At 33.3% G+C, this 22,866-nt stretch overlaps 2 protein-coding genes and 2 long non-coding RNA genes across 14 annotated transcripts in view; 3 read left to right on the forward strand and 1 right to left on the reverse strand.

The window, feature by feature from the left end:
* The first annotated feature begins 195 nt into the window (after nt 1–195).
* Nucleotides 196–14,463, forward strand: LOC660366 (ataxin-2 homolog). Of its 2 annotated transcripts, none has more exons than XM_064358246.1 (6): nt 196–331; nt 5,154–5,278; nt 5,336–6,168; nt 9,419–9,885; nt 12,720–12,907; nt 12,963–14,463. In XM_064358246.1, the coding sequence occupies exons 1-6, from the start codon at nt 294–296 to the stop codon at nt 13,412–13,414; spliced, it is 2,103 nt and encodes a 700-aa protein (XP_064214316.1). In that variant the 5' UTR covers nt 196–293; the 3' UTR covers nt 13,415–14,463. The 2 variants fall into 2 exon arrangements, with proteins under 2 accessions (XP_064214316.1, XP_064214317.1); XM_064358247.1 differs by having other exon boundaries at nt 9,425–9,885.
* A 762-nt stretch (nt 14,464–15,225) lies between these two features.
* LOC135266986 (uncharacterized) lies at nt 15,226–16,224 on the forward strand. 2 transcript variants are annotated; one of them, XR_010335214.1, is made up of 3 exons: nt 15,226–15,522; nt 15,572–15,831; nt 15,908–16,224. It is a non-coding gene; the product is annotated as an uncharacterized LOC135266986 (long non-coding RNA). The 2 variants fall into 2 exon arrangements; XR_010335215.1 differs by having other exon boundaries at nt 15,226–15,491.
* On the reverse strand, nt 15,923–17,484 carry LOC135266987 (uncharacterized). Its single transcript, XR_010335216.1, has 2 exons — nt 16,562–17,484; nt 15,923–16,514 (listed from the first exon to the last, which is right to left on the reverse strand). It is a non-coding gene; the product is annotated as an uncharacterized LOC135266987 (long non-coding RNA).
* Nucleotides 17,485–22,129: 4,645 nt separating this feature from the next.
* Rbp (RIM-binding protein) overlaps nt 22,130–22,866 on the forward strand; it is a 45,370-nt gene continuing 44,633 nt past the window's right edge. For all 9 annotated transcript variants that reach the window (XM_008196820.3, XM_015981139.2, XM_064358321.1 and 6 more), the window contains exon 1: nt 22,130–22,253. The gene's annotated coding sequence lies outside the window, so the exon portion shown is untranslated. The remainder of the gene's footprint in view (nt 22,254–22,866) is intronic.

The following is a 22,866-nucleotide window of genomic DNA, read 5'->3' on the forward strand; positions in this document are numbered from 1 at the left end:
TTTTTAAAGCACCCATCCAAGCACCAGGTCTCGAACGAAGTGTGTCGAGGAGGACGCCACCGCCTACGGTACCGTCTGCCACGAATGTGAAGAGGTAAAATCGACAGTGGCAGTGATTACGTCACTGAGCCATTTTGTGCGCTTCTAGGTGTCTTTGGAGCTGCCTGCTTTGTTAGAGGGCCGCGAACGTACCGCGTGAATATTTTTTTTCGAGCAGTTGTACTTTCAACGACTCCAAAATTCCGGTACCGACGAGAAATAAGGACCATACCGGCCATCACGGTAACGGTGAGATGAACAACAAGAGGAAAAACAGGGGAGGGCCGCTGAGGTTAGTATAGGGGGCTGTCCACGCAGCGCAATCCATCAAAAATGGGACGTTTCCCGAAACACGTTGAAAATTGACAATTTTGACAATATTGTTTGACATTTGACAATCATGTGGTGTTTGGCGATTTTTGACAATTTTTTTGCTTATGGTGGTCTTAAAAGCCCCTAAGATGGCGAAAAATGCTTTTACTTTTTTCAAGGTTCAATGCCCTAACAACTAGTTTCACATAATTGCCGAATTAAAGACCAAAACAGAGGTATTGACCTCATTAATTTTTTACGAATCTCCAATTTGGTGTTTTATGTTTTGTTTTATGCAGGGTTGTTGCACTTGACGGAATTGTCAACTGTCATTTTGGCATTTATTGCTTTGAGGTTATGACTGTTAATATACAAGGAGGTTCCAAAAGTTGGACGTGAAAGTAATAAGACATGAATGTTTTCATTATTTGTCACTGATAGCAAGCTGGAAAAGTTAGCAAAACAAACAATTTCAAGAACAAATTTTAATCAATGGACAGTTTGATTTTTGATAATCAAGTAGTCAGATACTGAGATAATAATTTTGAGTAATTCTTCGTAAAACTAATAAATTATCAAGTTTCTTTGGGAAAAAAGAAATTTATCATAGCGTGTCTAGTCTAAGTCAGCATAGATCAAAAAACTTTTTCTAGCGTTAAAGAGATTTATTTCCGGATTTTTTAAAAATATCTAGTTAAGGATGTCGTACAAAACTTACAAAATCTTAAAAAAATTTTCGACATGCTATATTTTCATATGGATAACAACCAGCTGTAGAGTTGTTAGGTTGGTACGCCCGTGCTTACAGTTTTTTTAGTGTACCGATTGGCAGTACTAATTCGCTTTCAAAATTTGACACCTGGTACAAGCGCAGTAAAGAACTGAAATAAATTGGTTATTTTTTATTAAAACAAAATATTAGTCTTAATACCCTGATTTTGAACCATTTTCACAACTTCACAAATTTGATTTAAGTGAATAATTAGCAGACTTTAAAAACTTTCAGAGCTTCTAACCTATTTTTGTAGACACTGTCAATTCTGACAAATTTCTCACTAGAAATTACTAGAAACATTTGCGCTCATTTAGAGACCGACTTACACAGGCAAAATATAAACAATTTACACTAGGAAGTGGTTTTTATGAATGTGAACCGATAATACTTATAATTATTAAATAAATATTTAACAAGATTTTTGGACTTAACAGTAAGTTAAGACGAAATTTGATTATGTTATAGTAAAAAGATACAGGAATTTGTAATTTAAATGATCTATTTATACAGGTGTCTGATTCAAAAGCACCGGACAATCTTTCGAGTACTGATAAAGAACATCAAACTGAATTAAAAGTTCCTATGACAAAGCCTTTTTTCACGAGCTCTTTGAAGTTAAATTTTGAGTTATGTTTTTGGTGCTTCAGATCTAATTTTTTTAACTTTAGCGGAAACGACAGCTTTTGCAACATCAAACAAATACCTGTTGAAAAAAAAAAACAACAATTAATTTCTTATGATGTACAAAACTATTAAAAAACTTGCTAATTCGACAATAAATTAAATTCGATATCATAGGAAACAAAAGAGCAAAAATCGATACCGTTGCTAAGGAAAACAAATTAAAAATTGTTTGAAAAAAAATCTTACTTTATTTTTGTGCTTAATTGAACGTCTTTCAACACTATATGAGAGTTTGTCACTTTTGAATCATCCTGTATATGGGACATTTTTTTAAATAGAACACTAGCAACATTTTTTATTTTGTTACAGTTTTTATATTTATATTTTTTGTTGATGCGTAATTTTTAAAATTAATGACGAAAAGTACGGACACATGGTTATTTATCATTTAATTGTACAAAAGATATGTTTTTAGTAATTATAATTTGTGAAAACTAATACTGGCGTTCTCTGGGGGGTAATTTTGAAATTATTCTTCTGTGATATAGCGGGAAATTTAAACATCATCCGTAGTTGACAGTTCACACTTCAGTTCAATCAAATTGAATTTTTGTCAAAACTTAATAAGTTAATAAGACTTAATGAGGCAAACAGAAAAACAAATTTTGTTTTACTTGTTTTTATCAAACCTCTTGGCAACATTGAAAAGCAAATTCAAATATACGTTAATTTAAGCAACATTTAACAAAACTTTAACAATTTTAACAAAGCCAACTATCTGACTGCACTAAATTAAACCGAAATTATCATTTGTTTGAAGCGTTTTATCACTGCATATCTTTTTTATTTATTTATTTATTTATTTTCACAACACTCGTGAAGGCTTTTTCATGTCGTTTTTTTATTGCATTCATTCATTATGGTGATACTTCTTACGTGATAATCGTCCGTCTGACCCCGTGTTGCAAACAGGTTTTCGACTATTTACAATTGAAGTAAATAGAGATAAAGCGACCTAATCAATGTGCTACAATTACAATAAATCTTGGCTTTTTTCTAACAATTCGAATGGTCACACGCATCACACTTTTTCCGTTCTAAGTTGCCAATAGACTACAGTGGAGACGGGTTATAACGAACTTCCGGTAACGGTAACGAAGTAGATTTGACTTAAAATGTGGTGCAATTTTTCGTTTATAACGAACTTTGATGAATATTTTGGTGTTGATAATAACAAAGCAGCAAAAATTTGACAAAACACGTAATATTAACTAGGATTGCGTCTTTTGAGTACATTTTGTCTAAAGTTTACATGATTAATAGTTAATAGGAAATGAAATTCGGTGGTATCTTTGCTAAAAAATAATAATGCAATTTTTTTTACTGTTTTAAAGATAAGGTGTCCGTTATTCGAGCTCCACCATGGGGACCTCAGGTATTATAAGAGATACAAGTTTGGTTAAATCAGGACTAAGTTGCGCATTTTTATGCTGAACAATTATCTCAAAGAAAATTTGATGAGTTATTTTTAGTTTTTGAATTATTGGGAAAAATCAAAATTTTGAAATTTTTGTTTTTATTTTTTTAAGCTAAAATTAAAAGAACTATACGTTTTTAAGCACGACATTCTTCAGGCACGTTTTACAAAACATCTAAACTTGTCATTGTCTTGTCCAAGGCGCTCTTGATGTCAGAGTTACAACAGTCAACTTTGGTTTTTCTTATTTGACATTTGTATTTTTGAAAAGTATTTCTTCCTGATTGCAGTGATGTACCACATGATATGATCAAATCTTACAAGTTAATTAAAATTAAGAAAAAAGCGTTTTTTGCAAAGAGTGCTTTAAAAAAAAAGTCAAAAATGTTGTTTAACAAACTAAATTTTGACAGATCTAATAAATATGCGAGCATAATTTTTATGATTTTGTCTTGTTTTGTTTTAAATAAATAAATTTCTAGCTTATCATGTCGTTTAAATAAGTAAGCTTAGAGGAAATGTGAAATTGTGAATCTTCCAACACTAAATTCAATTAAACGCTCTGATATCAAGAGCGCCTTGGAAAAAGCAATGACATATTTAGATGCCTTGTAGAAAAGTGCTAGAAGAACGTCCTACTTAAAAACGTTTAGTTCTTTTGGTTTTCGCTTGAAAAAATAAAAATGAAAATTAACAATTTGTTTTTTTTTTCAATAATTCAAAAACTAAAAATTACATCAAATTTTCTTTTAGATAATTATTCAGCATAAAAACACGCAACTTTGGCCTAATTTAACCGACCTCGTATCTCTGATAATAACTGAGATCCCCATGGTGGAGCTCGAAAAACACACCCTGTATTTTTTATGGCAGGACTATTGTTTTTCTGTGGCTTTTTTTGCTAATTTCAACTCAGTTTTAACTCAGAGATCAGATTTGTTAAAATTTTTGTTGATGCCAAGTTTATTTGCCGACCAAAACTATATCTCTGAAACTACAGGGTGATACAAAAGTGATGGACAAACTCTCGTAAGATGATAAAAGACGTTCAGTTAAGCACAAAAATGAAGTCAGATCTTTTTCTCAAGTAACTTAATTTTGGTATATTTTTTAATTTGTTTTCCTTAGCAACGGTATTGATTTTTGCTCTTTTGTTTCGTATGATGTTGAATTTAATTTAAGTTTTTTAATTGTTTTATACATAAGACATTAATTGTTGTTTTTTTTAACTGGTTTTTGTTTAATGTTGCAAGAGATGTCGTTTCTATATCTATATCTCGTAAAAAAAGGCTCAAAAAATGTTTTGTCATAGGAACTTTTAATTCAGTTTGATGTCCTTCATCAGCATCCCAAAGATTGTCCGGTACTTTTAAGTCACCCTGTAAAATATTCGAATATAGCAGGTTGAGTTATTGTTCACTATTTTCACTTTTGAGCTCTACTATCACCTCTTAACAATATTTGCACAACCATAAAATTCACATTGTGTATTAGCTGTTTCAAAACTATAAAAACGCCAACGTCACATTTTTTCTCAAAGTTAGCTGTTATAAATTATTCTTGCTCTTGAAAAAAGTCATAGCTAATGTAATTTATACTTTCAATGTAAGATCTAGTCATTAATAACAATTTTATCAATCTTATTTAAAAAAAAATTGGTAAAACGCGGCCATGGCGTTTTTATCATTTTGAAGCAGCTAATAGATATTACTGTTTCGCAAAAATTCATGTTTTTTTTTACAATAGATACTTCTTTATTTTCTCTTATTTCATATGTAAATATGTGAAGTAAAAATAATTCCTAAAAAGACACTTTTTTTTTATTTACCGCTTATAGCGAACCTCGGATATAACGAAGTGATTTTGTTGCATTTTCTGAGTTCGTTATGACCGGACACCACTGTAGTTAATTTTACACTTTTCCAGGACCCAGAGGGCTAGATCTGTAATAGCAGAAGGTGTTTACAATAATGCACATTTTATGCATTCTGCGACTCTACAAATCGGAAATGTTGTTCGTATAAAAACGGCTTCCGGTGTAGTATGGGAAGGTAATAATTTTTTTGGGCGTCTATTAAAAAAATTAAATTAAAATGTGTGATTTTAAGGCGTGTTCAAGACATTTTCGAGCAACTTCGATGTCGTCCTCGAGGTGGCTGCAAAAGTCGACAATCCAAACAGCCCAACTCAAACCCTATTGGCGGATAGTTTCGTCGATAAGTTAATTTTTAAATCGGGCGACATATCAACGATGGAAGCACGCGATGTTGACTTGGAGTACCCCACAAAGGACACGTTTCAAACAGACACGGCTATTTCAGCCCGTCTTAATGGCAATTCGAATAAGGAAGAGAAAGAACTCGAACCGTGGGAACCCTCTTCGGGGATCAACGGCGGCGACAACATCCCCTTAGAGCTGGAGAACGCAAACGGTTGGGACGCCAATGATATGTTTCGGAAAAATGAGCAAGAATACGGCGTTACTAGTACTTTTGACCAATCGTTGAAGGGCTACACTGTGCCGTTACGGAGTGCCGATACGGCCGATTATCGCGAGGCCGAAGCAAAAGCGGCACAAATCGCCAACGAAATCGAGAATCAACCGCAGTATAAGGCACGCCTTGAGCTCGAAAACGGCGATGAAGAGGCGGCGTTTGCTGCCGTTGTTCGGCCGAATCAAGAACCTAACGATAAGTATATTCCGCCGGCGAAACGAAAGAATCAAAATTCGGGAAAATTGGTGCGAAGTACGCCACCACCTTCCTCCACACAAGGCCCCTCCCCCAAAGGCAACGCTCCGCCTCCGATGCCCTACCCAAACAACGTCCACGCAATGCACATGCCCCCGCCCATGCATCAAATGCCCAATCATGGACGGCCGTCGCATACGCCCCCGCATGGGTACAACCAACCCATGCGGCCGCCGTTGAACCAGAATAGGGTAAGTTAATATACTAGCTGTTACTAGCTGATATTTTTCTGAAAATTGGTGTACAGCCATAACTCTTTGGTCTCTATTGAACGAAAATATTTTCAATATGTCGGCATTTTTGGTTATACGGAAGTCGCTAACAACTTTCTTGTTTTTATATATTTTTTTTAACGGAAAAATGTTTTTTACTGCGTTTTTGTATTTTTTGAGTTATTTCAAGGGGATTTTTATCAGCTTTTCTTATACCTAAATTTAGCCGTTTTTTAAATATTTAGGATTTTAAAAATTCTTCGATTTGCATCTTTCAGTTTCACTTTCATCCCGGAAAAAATTAAGTTAGAAAATCAAAGACACTGCGCATGAGTATGACTAACCCTGAAAGAAGTTGGTAACCCAACACATTCCCTTCGGTAAATTTTTTAACCTTGCGAAAATCTTAACCAAGCACTGAAATACGCCAAACCACAAATAAATTGATAATCAGAATATTTTAAGTTTAACTAACCATCAACTGATATACCGAGCCTTAGGGTTTTAGAAATGGTTTTTGGACAATCCAATAAGAAAGCTTATATCTATCTATCCTTCACTGTGTTCAAAATTGTAAAAAAAAAGTTTACAAACGTCAAAATTTTAACGTTATTTTTGGACAAATTCTACTATAAGTTCATTTTTTCAAATTGGGAGAACATTTAATTTTGCTACAATCTGTATTAGCATTCCTTATACCTATCTGTGATAACTTTCAAGTTATGTTGGTTGTTTTTGGCATTGCCGTAAATCGTAAATTCACAGATATTTTTGCACAGTTTGTCAATGAAACATTTTTCATTAAATAAACGCTGAGTTATGTTCAAAATTTTGCTTTCAATGAATAGATTCCATGGCAACCTATACGAAAAAGAGCTATTTCCAATGACTTTCTCAATTCCAACAAAAAGTTTAGATGAAATAAAAATTGTGGTATTTTATTTGAAAATTCTGAGTTATGGGTGTTTAAAGTTTTTCAAATTGAATCTTAAAAATTTGGGGTTTTGCTAACTTTTTTTACAAATTTGAAAATAATAAAGAAAGTATCTAAACCTTCCTTTTCAAATAAGCCAGAAAGAATGTCAAGATTTATAAAAACGAGAGAGTTACCGATTTTTAAAGTCAAAAGATGCAAATACAAAAATTTTCCAAAAACTTTCGTAGGATTTTCTTTTATTTCCTTTAGATTATTCTATTTTTTTCAAAATTATTTCTCGTCAATTATTAATTAGTAAAAAATATTCGTTGGAATTGTTTTTAAATCAATTTCAATGCGTTTTAAATTTAATTTACAGGGTGATTTAAAAAAAGGCAGGCGGTGTGAAAGTTTTACTTACGGCTCGATTTCAATAATTATAAAGGATAATTAAATGGCTTTTAATGTAGTATCATATGCTGCTTTTAAAATTTTTCTAAATGTTATAGTACATTTTGAGCTTTATTCTACTCTCTTATTTGAAATTATAACCAATACTTTTTTTATAATTTGGACATTAAATGTGTGGCGGTTCCTCATTCTCCGTGAGATGGTACTGCAGCTTTTTATTTACGATAGAATTTGTATTCGTAAATAAATAGCCGTATTGTGAAGCTGTCTGACAGTTTTAGAATTTAGAAGTTATTGTTTCTGAATTGTAGTGTGGTGAATAAATTGTCCTTCGTTACTTTATTCACAAATATTTCAAAAACGACTAAATTTAGGTATAGAAAAAGTTGATAAAAAACTCCCGTAATATAACTCAAGTAATCTAAAAATGCAGTAAAAAACTAGCTTTCCATTTAAAACAAGAAAGTTGATACACGGAAGTGCCGCTATGTTGAAAATATTGTTATTGTCCAGGGTCTAACGAATTATGGTTGTATACAGACTGGTCCACGAGTAATAATGAGCCTGAAAAAATTTTTGAAGCAACCAACATTATTAGCAGTTTCAAAACTATAAAAACACCAACGTCGCATTTTCTCTCAAAATTAGTTGTTACAAATTATTCGTGCACTTCAGCAAAATAATGGCTAATGTAATTTGTACTTTCAATGAGAGATCTACTTACTAATAATTTTCCAATTTTATCAATCTTATTTAAAAACATAATTTGGTAAAATGATACGTTGGCGTTTTTATAGTTTTGAAACAGCTAATACATTTCATAGATAACGTGGATAGTAAAATACTTGGCTTAATACATTAAACATAGTGACCATACAGCACTTCAACATTAATTTAAGAAGTTAGTATCAAAGCTTGCTGAATTTGTAATTGAATTTAGTAAAAAAACTTTTGTACTAAAATGTTTAGCAATAGTTCTCACTTATGGAGAATGTTTGAAAAATGCTTCGTAGGCTGCACGTTTATAGACGTATAATATCAAACTAAACGGGCTCTAAGTGATACAGTTTTTAAACACGTTAAAAATAAACTGCGGGAAAAATGGCCTCAAATTAAAAGAAATTAAAGAAGAGTAGCAACATCAGCTGGAAATGAAGCTGCAGTTGTTAATGAAAATAGATGGATAGGAAGGAGTTTCGTGTATCCTTGGCTCTCTAGAAGTCCCAATATGACGCTTTTTGATTATTTCGTGTGGGGATTGCTTAAGAAAAGGTTTTATAGTGCACCTATTGTTGATCGGAAACATTTAGAAAAAAGAATTGTTTAAGAGTGTGCGAATATATCGTTTAAAACACTTGCTAGTGCGAGAGGATCATTCTTAAGAAGAATTGATGTATGATATGGAAACTGTTCCTTTTAGATTAAGTTTGAACATTATGAATGTAAATCAATTTATTTACGTTTGACTGAATAAAATTCTAAAACTGGAGTAGTGTTAATATGACTGATCTAAATTTGTCAAAAATGAAAATACGATCTCTATGTCTAATTAATTGAAACCAAATATTTTACTATTCACGTAATCTATGAAATGCTCATTCAGGCTCATTATTACTCGTGGAATCACCCTGTATAAATTTTCAGATTTCAGATGATTATTAGAATTCCCAATACTCTTAGGGCCGGTTTATAGAAAGCATTGTTAAAATTTAATTCGTTAAAGTTAACATTGCGAGTGGAGCAATCACATTTGTTTAATTTGGTCACGTGATCAGTTAATCACGCAATTAATTGCGAATTAAATTAATGACGTTTCTATAAACCGGTCCTAAATGTTGTATTTAGACAGAACTTCCTGTATAATTTTTTTTATTCTTGTAATATAATCTACAAAATATTAAGGCACAGATGAATGGCGAGGCGAAGCCGAGGGGTCCTCGAGGTCCGTATCCAGGAAATAATCAGCAACAAGCGCCGCCACCGCCGCCTCCGCAACATCAACGAGATGATGCAATGAAGGATTTGCATTCGTTTGCTCAGGATTTCAAGTTGCCGCCACCAGTGCCGCCTAATGAACAACAACCACCACCACAACCACCGAATCTACAAGGACAAGTGCCTATGGAACAGATGGCGGCGGCGCAGCAACAAGTTAAACAACCGCCACCACCACAGCCACCACAACCACAACAGCCGCCGCCACAACAACCGACGCCGCCTCAACAGAGTATATCGCCACAACAGCAACAGCAGCAACAACAACAGCAAGATCCGGTGGAGAAGGTGACGAATACGTTCAAGAAGAGTACATTGAATCCGAATGCGAAGGAGTTTGTGCTCAATCCGGCGGCTAAACCGTTCCAGCCACGGTAAGTAAATTGGCATCTACTTCCGCTACAATTTATAACAAAGCTTCTTCTTCTAACCCTACTGAAATTAAAAATAAAATCAGTTCAATATGTTAGTAATATCACATATTATTCGTCATTATTCCAACAAATCGAATTAAATTTGTTCTGTGTAGATTTTTTCTTCGTCTTCTCATCATGTTTCTTTTTCTCTTTTTTATTTAGTTTTTTTTTCTTTTTTGTGAATTCTCTGTATATTCACAACGCACATTGGTCACTTGTTTAAAATAAAAGAGAAAATGGTAATTTGTCTTGGAAGGGGAAGTGCAATAGTATATTACATAAAGAGTGTGAAAAGTGAGTGATTTCGTACGAGTGAGAATCTTGACGCACGAGGCGCCAGCCGAGTGCCTAAAGCTCACGAGCAGACGACAGACACTTGCCATCGAGTTTTGTACACTATTTTTCCAACGACACTAAAGAAAAGCCATTTATTAAAAAAAATGATGAATTGTATTTAAAATTTTATCCGCAATGTGCATTGTATGTATGTGTATGCACTGTAAAAATGGAACACTGTATAGGACAAAATAATTTTAGAACGTGACTCACCCTGTATAATAAGACAAAAGACAAAAGTACAGAGGATTGAGAGCACGTAACTAATTATTGGGTAGCATGAATAAAATGTAGCAAAAGCTTTTACTATAGTTTTATCTCTTTCTCTCTTATAAAATATAAAATTCGCCTATCTTTTACTATTACAAGTAGAAGCATTTACTTCACTTTATTCATACGACCCATAATCTCTACCTCCAGCTCCCAAAAAAATGTTCTGGGATATATTTTTTTAATTAAACAAACAACTCGAATTTAAATCAAATTATAATTAAGTAAACGAAAAACAAAAATTGATCTGCATAATTAACAAACTAGGGGTCTTACGTGAAGCTGAAAAAAATTTTTAGGAATAAATGGATAAAAAGTTTAATTGTCATCTTTACAGAGGGAAAACTGTTAAATTAAATAACAGTATCCAACACCAAAATTCTGTCTTTTGGAGAGGTGGTGATATGAGCGTTCAACTGTTTAGAAACTGTTAAATTTTAGTTGAAACAGATATTATTGAAACTTAGAAAAATAACACATTCACAAAATTTAAAATTTCATTTTTTTTTGTTACATCGAGTGCTTATTGGGCAGTAACTCCGGAATTATTAGTCAAAACCTCTTTACTTTGTTATTGTTGGAAAACCTTTTTAATTACCACCTTTAAAAAAAGAACGTAGAGAAAAAGGATCGAGTTATAAAAACATGGACCTGAAAATCAATTCTGAAAAATTTTTTCGTATTTTTAATAATAGAATTACTTGACAAATTGCAACTGTTTTAAACTATTAGCTATACTATTTGTTACTTAATAAATACTAGTGAAAAAATCATAGAACTTTACTGAGCCTGCGTTTATGAGTTCAAATTTTGAATAAAATATGCTACTAACAAAATAAATCCATAAATGCTCATACGAAAAATTTGTTGACAACAATAATTGTCAAAACAAGTCACTACCAGAGGTTGTGGTAGAAATAAATAACCGAAACTTATCAAAAAAATTAATGTGAAGAATGAATAGTAACTACAACGACAACACTAAAAGTAGTACATATTAATAAACAAGGTACCTAATAAAGAAATACCCGTAAAAAATACAAAACAAAGAAGAAAGTAAAAAATATAATTTCAACCTACTTTAAGTTTTTAAGTAACAACTTATGACAACCATTGATACTAATATGCAAGTTTTTTTCTCATTTCGGTATATTTTATTTCAAATGAGTCATTTTTAAAAATTTTTGTCCAAATACAAATTTTTGTTGCGCCAATTCAGTGTTTGGACTTTATTTCTTTAACTAGTGGTGACAAGCTTTAAGAGTCTTTTTATAAGCAAATCAAAAAAAAAGTTGTGTGCAATGCTTTTATTTCTTAGATTAATTGACGTTTTGGGTTTTAATAAATTGCACTTTGCAATAATTTACCCACTTGATTTTATAGTTTAATTCAGTTAGTATATTAGAAAGTAAGTATATTTTTCAAAATTCTTATAAAAATTCTACATAACGTAGATAGGTGATAATAGGGCAGCAGTTTGTGAGTAGTTTATTGTCAGACTGTTTTGTCATGTTTTATTTTTATTAAGAACAGTTCAGTCGAAAAAGTATAAAAGAATTATAAGTTCTGATAACAATATTCTTCTGCTCGTTTTAGGTGGCGACTCTTCTGCTTAAACATGGTGTATGAGAAATACGTGTGTTATTTTTAATCGGGAAAAAGCTCAGCAAAAAAATTTTTTTATATTTGTAAATTAAAACAATACAAACTAATTATTAATACTATGACTAATAAATCTTTAGACTCGAGTATTTTGCATTAGAATTTTTTATGCTTTTTTTTATTGCAGAAAATGTATCCTGGTATTGTTGTATATAATAACAATAACAGCTGTTATTCTCTTAGTGTCTTCAAGGGATTTTTGCAGTTAATTATTTCGAAAAATAATTGCTGCAAACTTGACAATTTCCTTATTGGGAACCAATCTTGCAAATTATAAGTTTCGAAAATCGTTTATGCTATTTTTCTGTGTAATTTTTTAGTTTCTTTGAAAGTCTATACATTTTTTTTAAGATTCCCTTAAAATACTTTTAATTGTCTTGAATGGCTGTATATTTTAATACAAGGAATTAAGTGTTACGTTTTTCTTTGGTCTGTAGAGATTTTTTTGAAAAATTGTGTCTAAGGTTACAATTATTTAGAAAAATTATGTATGTATGTTGTTAATTTTTAATATTTATTTTCAGTTCTCCAAGCACGCCGTCAGCGAGCCGCCCCCACACCCCCCAAACCCCCTCTCACAGCCCATACATCCCTGCAACAGTGAGCGGTCCCGTAGGCCAACCCCACATGCCTGTCATGATGCCGGTTGGCTACATGATGACAAGTCAACCCCAATACCAGCCCCCGCCACAAGGTAGCCGCGTCCGTAAAAGTAAGTCTCCACCCACAAACCACGCCCCTCAACTAATCAAACCAATTAATTTCAGTTCCGATGAGCCAAATGCGTACGGACGTCACCAGTCAAATGCAAGTCGCTGCGGCAACAGGTCAACCACTCCTAGCTCCGCCCATTCAACAATTCGTCTATCCACCGGGCATGAATCCGCAAGGATATCATCAAATGCACACCCTTCGGATGTACGAAACCCCGCCCCAAATCCAATACCTCCCACCCAATCCATCGAATACGCCCTCGCCGGCCCAACCGCCCCAATACACACCGGGCCAGGGCCCCCAGCCGCCGCCCCAACAGTATCAAGCCCCGCCTCCGCAAAGTCATCCGCAGTTTCAGCCTCTCATGTGTTCCATACTTCATACCCAGCCGCACATGATGCAAAATATGCAGTACCTGCAGCAAGCCCCGCCTCCGCAACATCCCATTCCGGTTATGCTCCCCCCACAACACCCACAAGCGCAACAGCATGGGCCGGCCCCTTAGCGGTAATCCACGTGTTGTGTTCTAGGTAATTTTCATTGGTCCCTAATCCCACCCACTCCCTACTCCCGCAAACGTTAGTTTTTTTTGTTTTTTTTCGGTTGGTAATACCCTACCTACGAGTGATTGTTACAGACGGAGTCAAAATTAATCTTTTTTTACTTTTAGGTAATTAATATCTATGACAAGTAAAAAATTTAATCAGTTGCTTTATCGTGTTGGTGACACTGTGGTGCAATTTTACCAACTTTATTAAAAACCATGGTAAAACAATCAATTTTTTTTTCATATTTTCTTCACCCATTTAATTGACTGTTAATATACCAAGCTTCAAAAAATTTTTTTCAAAGCGACTATTTATTATTATTAATTGTGTGAGAGTGTACAGCGTGTGACAGAATATAGGCGTATGGTACAGTAAGCGACCCATTTATCCCTAAGCTTGGATATTGACATGGTCCCTCATGACGTCTCATTCATTGCTTCAGTCGTCTGTAGTCCGGTTATTTTTTTGTTGTTTCAAAATTTTGTTGTTTTTTATTATTTGTTGTACGTTGTGTTGTTGAGGCATTTCTACTCGAACATTCATTCATTCCATAAGCAGGTCATCGTATTATTTCATTTGTTTTCAGCAATGAAAAAAAATCGTCCCTGTTGCGATTATTGATTTGTAAGATATGGGGACGATCCTACTTGAAAGGTGCCTTAAATAAAAAATTTGTGTTTTTTCATCACGTGCGATGCAATCTTTGGCACCTGAAACATTTTTCGATACTACGTGTTTCTCAAAAATAACAATGATTCAATTTTTTTTTGTTTTTTTTTGTATAAGATCAAAATTATTTAAATTTTTTATAGATTAAGCGATTGAATATTTAAAGCTGTGCAGAATATTTTTTAATAGATGGTCAACTCAGTTAAAAAATCTGTAGAGCTGTGAATATTTTCAGTGCACCATGTTGGTGCAGAAGTAAGTATTGTCAAAAAAAAGCAGAAAAGCAGTTAACAGTTGTATGATTTTCGCAAATAAAGTCACTTTGGTTTTATTTGTATCTGACTGTTTCATTATTCCCATATTCCTAGTCCTTGTCTGAAATATAATCCGGAAGTAAAATTACCGTTGGGGGCGCCCCTGAGCTAGGTCGAAAACAGTAACCATAAATGGCGGGAAAATGTTTATTCTAATATTTTGAGCGTTGTACGAATTTTGAGGCTTCACAATTATTGCATAGCCTCTGCGAAATGACTATTGTATTTTTGGTGCAATAAACGAATGTTGATAAATTAGAGATGACGAGGAAAACACAAATAACGAATGACTGGTTCATTTCCTTAATTGGAAAATAATTTTAAAGACATTGAAAAGCCTACCTTTTGGAACAATTTATGCTTAAATGTATCAGCAGTTGTTAATCTTAATTGTAGTTTTGTAGATTTATCGAAGTTTTTCATGATTTTTTCAGTGGAAAAATTCTAACCAAAAATTCACAGACTTCACTAATTTATTGGTTTCGCTGTATTCGCTGTGACCCATTGCTTATAATCTTTAATAACACTTTGTAATCAAAATTTAAAACTTTTTCACTTTTTATCCACTTTCAAATTCCAACAGTAAACACTTTATACCACGAAAAACCAAAGTCAAAGCTTTATTTACCACCACATACTTTTAAAGGGATTGTCTCTAATGTAAATATATGCCATTTCAGTTCATAGTAGAATTTTGCAACAGTGCGTTTGAATTTTTTTTAGTGAAATGGAGCACAAATTGAGAGTTTCTGGTGGATTTTTTTTAGCTCAAAACGTGTTGCTGGGATATACAGTCCGGGACATTTCTATTTGGACATAAAAAATTTGAATTTTCTGACATTTATACGTATATTCAGCGTCTATGTGAACAAAAAATGTTCTCTCTCTCATTCTATGGTCCTTGAGCTTTAATAACAGGGACATTTTTTAAATTGGTAGCATTAGAAAATGACAGTAAACAGCTGACTGATGTAAACAATAACACAATAACAAAGGAAATAGGAAGGAAATGTTATAATTTTAATCTATATAACCAGTGGCTGCTTTAAAAGTGTGTACTAACAGGATAATAAAATATTTACGCAAGTATTTTTGAAGGTAGAAACATTACTTGTCATATAACAATTATAGATTGTATGATGAGACGGGAATGGCACAACACAGAATTGCAGTCAGTGATTGTGCTGGAGAAAGCTGCTGTGACGTACTGACAGTACTGACTGTCGCTGGTTGTATGATTTGCGTAATTTGTGATATATTTTGTGTGAAAAACTGGAAAACAAAGTGCATACCTGCATAACCTCACTTATCGCAGTTTTGCACATTTTGATGATGGGAATTGCGGTTCAAGTAATTATGAGTTATAGATGGAGCTCACTGTTTACTTCAAAGTAAGTTCACGACATTTATTAATTAATTATTAAAAAAAATATTAAAAAAATCACAGATAGTGTTTATAATTTGTAGCTGAAGCCTTTTGGGTCCACTTTTTTCGTTGTTATTTCCTGGTAGCGACTCTTGTTTCAAGCAGAATGGGTGTAAAGTTAAAAATAATCCCATAAAATTGTTAATATAACTCCGTTGCACTGGCATGGGGTATTTGAAAACTTACGTTTAACAAATACGTCACAAAGTCTCAGCCATCGTCGAAAAACATAATAAGGGCTTTATAACAACAAGCGCTTTCTGATTTTACTGTGGACGTGTGGAAGAATAGTGTGAAATATTGCGAAAAACCAACTTTTACTCTTGTTTACATTTTTGTACGTCTCTATCTGAGAGTAGTCGTCTTTTATAAAATATATAGCTTACTAATAAAGGAAATTAAAGTGTTTTTATTTCTGGGTTGCCTCCAATTCCACTTTGCCCTTGCCTGATAATCAAGACACTGATAATGAAATTGGTGTAAGTGCATCGAATACAAACGTGTTGAATAGATGAATAAAAGAGAGACAACTGCTTTTTTCAAAAAGGCCATTTCAAATTTATTCAAAAAGCACACCCCCATTGAAAAGGGTCCATTCACGATGAAGTTTGGCTTCCTGCATGACATAGGTCTCGGGCACCAATCTCACTGTAAATGGTCTAAATTGGTCTTGCATCTCTAAGACATGGACTCACTGAGAGCGACTTCTGCAGTAGGCTTGAGACCTGCCTGCCTGTCTCGCAACAATCTCTGCATTATGATTCCAAATCATTCTATAAAACGCTGTCAATTACAAGCGATGATATGAGGCATGAGGCCGTCTCAGTGTATGTCTTGTGGTGTATGTACATTGAAACTGTTTCTTAAAGAACCCATTCACAATGAGATCTGCTTCGCTACATGCGGCGCAACAGGACTCAAAGACTAATCCCAAAAGACACAAAAAAACTGACACAGTTTCATAATTTTAAGCCATTGACAGCGTTTTCGAATGTTGGTGCAAAGACTTGTCGCGACGCAGGTTTCAGCCTTCCGCCAACGTCAGTCTCAGTGAAACCCTCTCAAAGTGATCTCAGCGAAAACCATTCACAATGAGATTGGTCTATGAGGCCTATGTCGTGCCGCATGCAGCGAGATATGTCTCATTGTTAATGAAAATAGGGCCTTTTTTGTTGTTTAAAGTCGTTTTTTAAAACTTTTAAAACTTTGGCAAATTTTACTGATGTGGCAGAGAGGGGGCATGCAATTGGAACATGACGATGACTACCCTAAAAGTCACTTCGAGGCTTTTATGGCCTTTTTAATGCAAATTTCAACTTTAAACCTGACAGTCATACCAAGGTCAAACATAACCTCAACAGTACTCCAGCAACGGTACTTCAAAGCATTTGAAAGTTTCTCCATTTGTTTTTAAGTGTTCTAGTTGGTACATTTTGCTGTACTTTACTACAATAAAGAAATATTTAAATTTTTATTATTGTTTACATTTGTCATCTGTCAAACACATCAAACAGCCAAGTTCCCTAAATTTGAGCTCTTATCTAGTTTTTGTGCTCTATATAGTCTCGCGTCAAGGTATGCGGTATGACGTATCTCATATAGAAATGTCCCGGACTATAGTTTAACACGGATTTTTCTTTTACAGAAACTCTTAATTTGTGCTTTATTTTTCACTCCGAAAAATTTAAATGCGCTGTTACAATTCTACTATTAACTGAAGTGGGGTATAATTAACACTATGTACCCAAAACTGTTAAACAATTCATTAAATGGAATTAAAGATGGAATTACGAAAGTTTCGTTACTGTTTTCGACATAGTTTAAAAGTCATCACCAGAGGGCGTCTAGTTAATTTTATTTCCGAATAATAATTAATAACTATTTAGTTTCTGCACCATTTTGATCGATTTAGTAGAAATATGCAAAACCAACGAACATTACAGCAAACTGTAATTTACAGTGTCGAAACATTTTTAAGCTTTACACTTCGGAGTATTATAAGTTAGGAGACGTAACAAGATACAAAATCGTAAGGAGAGTGAAGATGAGGACGCTTCCAGCGTTATATATAGTCTTGGCGCCAAATCTTTTAAATTAAGAGTAAGTTAAACCAATTCATTAATTACTTGGAAAAATGCAGAAACGTTAACAGACGGAAACACTAACACCTAAAATGTTTATAAGAAACATGAGACAAAAATTATTTAAAAGCAAAAATTTGTGCTGACAGTATTGCCCATACAAATGCATTAAATCTGTGAGATTGTTATTATTGTATTAGTGAGCCTCTCCGACTAATTAGATAACAATTATAACAGTTTTATTGATTACGTCAGTGGTCCTTTGATTTTTTTATCTGAAAAGGGTAAGCTTACAAAATTTCAAAACAAATGAAGTTATTGTATCTTCGTTACCATCAACATTTCACTAAGGTGTTTTAGGCTAAAAACAATGCATGATAGTATACTCAGTGTCATAAAAATTGCAACACCAAGACGGAATTTGAATTTTTTGACGAAACTTGGCACAAGTGTTAGATTATTAGCTGGGAATAAATAATTAAAATTTTAACGATTTTAAACAAGAAGTAAAGGAATTTTTAACACTTATGCTCTCTTACCAGCAAGTGTAGTTCTTCAAATTTTTTGCTTTTGTGACAATTTTTGCAGTGTTTTTTTCAATTCGTTTAGTTTTACGTGTTATGAAAATGAGAATATGCCTAGAACTCGACAAAAAAGAAATTATCAACAATTAAACAAATTTTAAAGAAGCTTAATTTTTGGGCTACGAATAGAAGTTTTTTCATTTAGAGAAATTGTAATATAGTAATCCAAGTACCATTATACGATGTTATTAATTAATGATTAGAAAAGACTCGGGACAACGCAGAAGGGGAAGCAGACTTAAAAAAACACAAATAAAGTTCAAAATGGTCATTTTCGGATTATGGTAATAATTGAAGGACAAGGAAAATTTTTGGCCAGTGGTTGAGTTCGAAGTCGTACTTCACTTCTGATTGGCGACCATTGAACCCACACATTGGGCAAAAATTTGTCTTATAATTAAATTATTGCCATAATCCGAAAACGACCATTTAGGATTTTTTTTAAGGTATGTTTTCTCTTCTCTTTGGTTTTGTCGTCTCCAGGCCTAATTGCGCATTAGTACGTGTGAAAATTGCGTAAAACCGCGAAATACTACGATCAATTTAAAAGTAATGCAACCAGTATTATAGAAAAGGTGTATAAAAATTTACGAAGTACTACGTTTGCTTTGAGTGTTACGCATTACACGAGACGTGTATAAAAAAATTACCTTTCCAAAATGTTTCAAAAAGTAGGAAGTGCCATTTAAAATTTTAAAGCAATGGTGGCTCGCGACTATGTGCTGAAACCCAAAATTTAACTAATATTGGTTTTAAAATCTCTGGTTACAACACTCGTCAACAATTTTTTTATTTAAATTGAATTGGCTTCAAATCAAAGGCTACTAGGATTAAAAATTTGAAATATAAAATCTTTAACTAAAAAACAATTCGAGAAAAAATTTGATAGATTTATTTTCTCAATGTGAAAAGTTATTGAGACTGGCTCCTTTTAAAATAAAAGCTCTGTATTGTCCTGACTGATTGACCTATCAACGCACAGCCTAAACGGCTACTAAAAAAGGATTTTTGAAAAATCACCCTCTAAAGGGTTAAATGGGGTGTTAAAGTTTGAATAAAAATCCGTCATATTTAGTTTTATTCATGAAAATTAGTATTTGGGCTTTCGGTTAAAAAAGAAGGATGATGTGTTTCAGAATTTTCGAAAAATCAACCCCAAGGGGGTAATAAATCTTGAATAAAAATTTGTAACTTTTGAATTTACATTAATTAAACTTTGTATTGGGGCTTTCAGTGAAAAGTGAAGAAACACGTGTTTTAGTTGGAAATACTAACGTCAAGGGGGTTGAACAGGGGTTGGAATTTGTATAAAAATCCATAATTTTTAATTTTTTTCCATGCAATTGGTACTTAAACTTTTGGTTAAAGATGAAAAACGTGTGTTTAAGTACATTTGGACTTTCTACCCCTAAAGGGGTTAAATACATATAAACATCCATCATTTTTGAAATTATATTTATAAAAATTGGTATTTAGCCATTCGGTGAAAAATAAAGAAACAAGTATTTTATTATTTTTAGAAATTACACCCTCAAACAGGGATAAACATAAAACATCGTAATTTTTGAAGCTATATTCATGAAAAATGGTATTTGATCTTTCGACTAAAAATGCAAAAAGACGTGTTTCTGGATTTTGGAAATTTCACTTCTAAGAGGGTTGAATATAAAAATGTGCCATTTTCCAAGTTATAACCGAGAAAATTGGTATTTGAGGGTTCATCTAAAAATAAAAAAACGCGTGTTTCAGGATTGTTGAAAATTCTACTCCAAGGGAATTAAAAAAAAATCCTTCATTGTTCAAGTTATACAGGGTGCTCAAAAACTGGCGCACCAACTCACTGATACGTTGTCGAAAAGCATGTGTAGATTACGGGAAAAATTTTGAAAAAATTTCTAAAGTCATATTTAAAAAAATATGGAGCTACAATCTTATTTTGTTAACTTCTTCAGTTCTCATTATTTGTTAATGTTTTTATGTTTCACACTAAGCAATCGATCCCATACACAATGATGAATAGTGATTTTTAAATTTACTATCAGACTTTAGCAGTTTTTTGAATTAAAAAAAAAAATTCATCAAAAAATCAGTTTGTAGATGTGTCAACACTGGGAATTATTTCCTAGGAAACCGTTTCAAAAATAATTTATTTTTATTGTTGATGAAATTCTATTGCAATCACGACTGTCCGACAACGTTGCCACATATCATTTATTTAAAATTCGTTATTTATCAATAACTCTAATGCAAGGAATTTTTTTACTATTTTTACCTTCATATAGAAGCAATTCTCTACCACACACCATTGAGTTGGTACGCCGGTTTTTGAGCACTCGGTAAATATAAAAAAACTTTATTGTTGAAGTTATACATATCAATTAATATCTTAGATATTCAGTTAAAAAGGAAGAGGCGTATATTACACCATTTTTAGAAACTCCACCCCTAATGGAATTAAATGCAAAACTCCTTCATTTTTTGAAGTTATATTCAAGAGAATTGGCATATGGACCTTTTTGAAAATTACATCCACAAGAGGGTTAAACAGGGAATGAGTATGTTTGCAATTATGAAAAAAAAAGCAAAATTTACTCGGGTTTGCATTGGATCACGGTTTTAAAGTTCACAATAAACTGATGTGTTTCTACTTTTTGTTATACTAAGTTTTGCATTGTTTTTCTGTGTTTATAAATGGTTGTAGACATGCCGTGGCCAACTGCTAGTTATTAATAAAATACCAAAGGTCCTTTTAACTCTTATAGAATTTTTTTCATTATGTTTCGGCCGTTACGCCATCTGTTATGTATTTGTGTCTGAGGTTGAAACAGCTCTAACATTATCAAAAATAATAAATAAGAGTTAAAAGGACCTTTGGTATTTTATTAAGTAATTAAAATGGTTCAAAGTTTAATCAATTATGACTCGTTAAACGTCGACCATTTGTGCCAAGTTTCATAAAAAAATTCTATGTCCTTGGTGTTGCAATTTTAATGACATTGAGATAGTTTATGATAAGATTTTCGCATTATGTTTATGTATTACTATTGAGGATTTATTGCACTATTTGCCTGAATTTTGTTTTTTTTTGGTTTGCTACCGTCCATTTTTTCAAATTCATGGTTCGGAAAACTAAGACGGTAATGGAACAACTGCGCTCTCTGGCGACATTAACGGAACTACCGAGAACGGGAACGTTTTATTGGTACGTCGTTTTATATCCTAACCTTGTGACATTTTTATCTCTAGACAGACTCAAACTGTAGCGACCTGTAATTTGTCACTTACTATAAAACTAACTGGAAGATGGCACCAGACTCATTTAAAAATTCAATGATTTGATTTTCTTTATGGAACATTTTTTTTTGCTTTTATTTACTTGTATTGTAAACGATATATTAAAAAAACTAGTAAAACTTATTTTTTTTTGAGTAACGTTTCCTAGTATACAGGGTGTGCCAAGATTGGTGCCAGCCCTATACTTCGAAAACGAAAATTTCTGAAATTTTGTACATGTTTGGCCATTATTAAAATCAAATCAAATCGGAGATTTGTCGGCAGATGCCGCCGCCCCCGGCGTGACGTCACTGCTCCGGTCCCCCAAAATCAATTGCAAGACGCGCGCAGATTGATTCAATAGTGACCTATATAGTGATGCCGCCATTTGTAGCTAGTTCAGTGTCTCCGTCCTTAAATTTTCACTAAAAACATCTAAAAAAATCGGGGTGAGTTTTAGTCACATTTTTTTGCTTCTAAACCCTTCGGGAAAATCCCTATTTAAATTGCCCTTGTTGACTACGTCGCGCTCTCGGGCTAATTTGGAAATGGAATTTTCCAAAAATTGCAAAACGAGGGGGAATTACCCAGTTTAGCCCCTTTTTAGGGGTGCAAAAGCGTTGCGAAGGGTGAGCGCGGACGACGGTTAGCTTTTTGGAAATTCCCCCGGAACGCATAAATAATTTTAAAATCGATACGAATCGCGTGACAAGTAATTATGTGAAATTTTTGTGTATGGTTAGTTCGAAGGGAGTAATGATGGGTTTAATGTGTGATTAAGGGTGGGTCGATTTTTTCGACTTATTAAAATTCCAGAGGCGTTCGTCGGTTCTGATGGATCGGAATAAAGACGGGCTTTTGATCGACCAGATTTTTACATTATTTTCACACTATTTTATCAGCGATGGGCTTAAAAGTGGTTTATTATTACATGAATCGATACATGTGTTGTAGCAATTTAAGAGTGATAAAGAGTTATCTATTAGATTAGTGCTTGAGAGGCTTCGACAGATTCTTGCAGCTTTTTCCACTTTTTGCAAGCTCTGTGCTAATGATAATTCG

The sequence above is a fragment of the Tribolium castaneum genome, chromosome 8 (assembly GCF_031307605.1).
Source record: "Tribolium castaneum strain GA2 chromosome 8, icTriCast1.1, whole genome shotgun sequence".
Classification (NCBI taxonomy): domain Eukaryota; kingdom Metazoa; phylum Arthropoda; class Insecta; order Coleoptera; family Tenebrionidae; genus Tribolium; species Tribolium castaneum.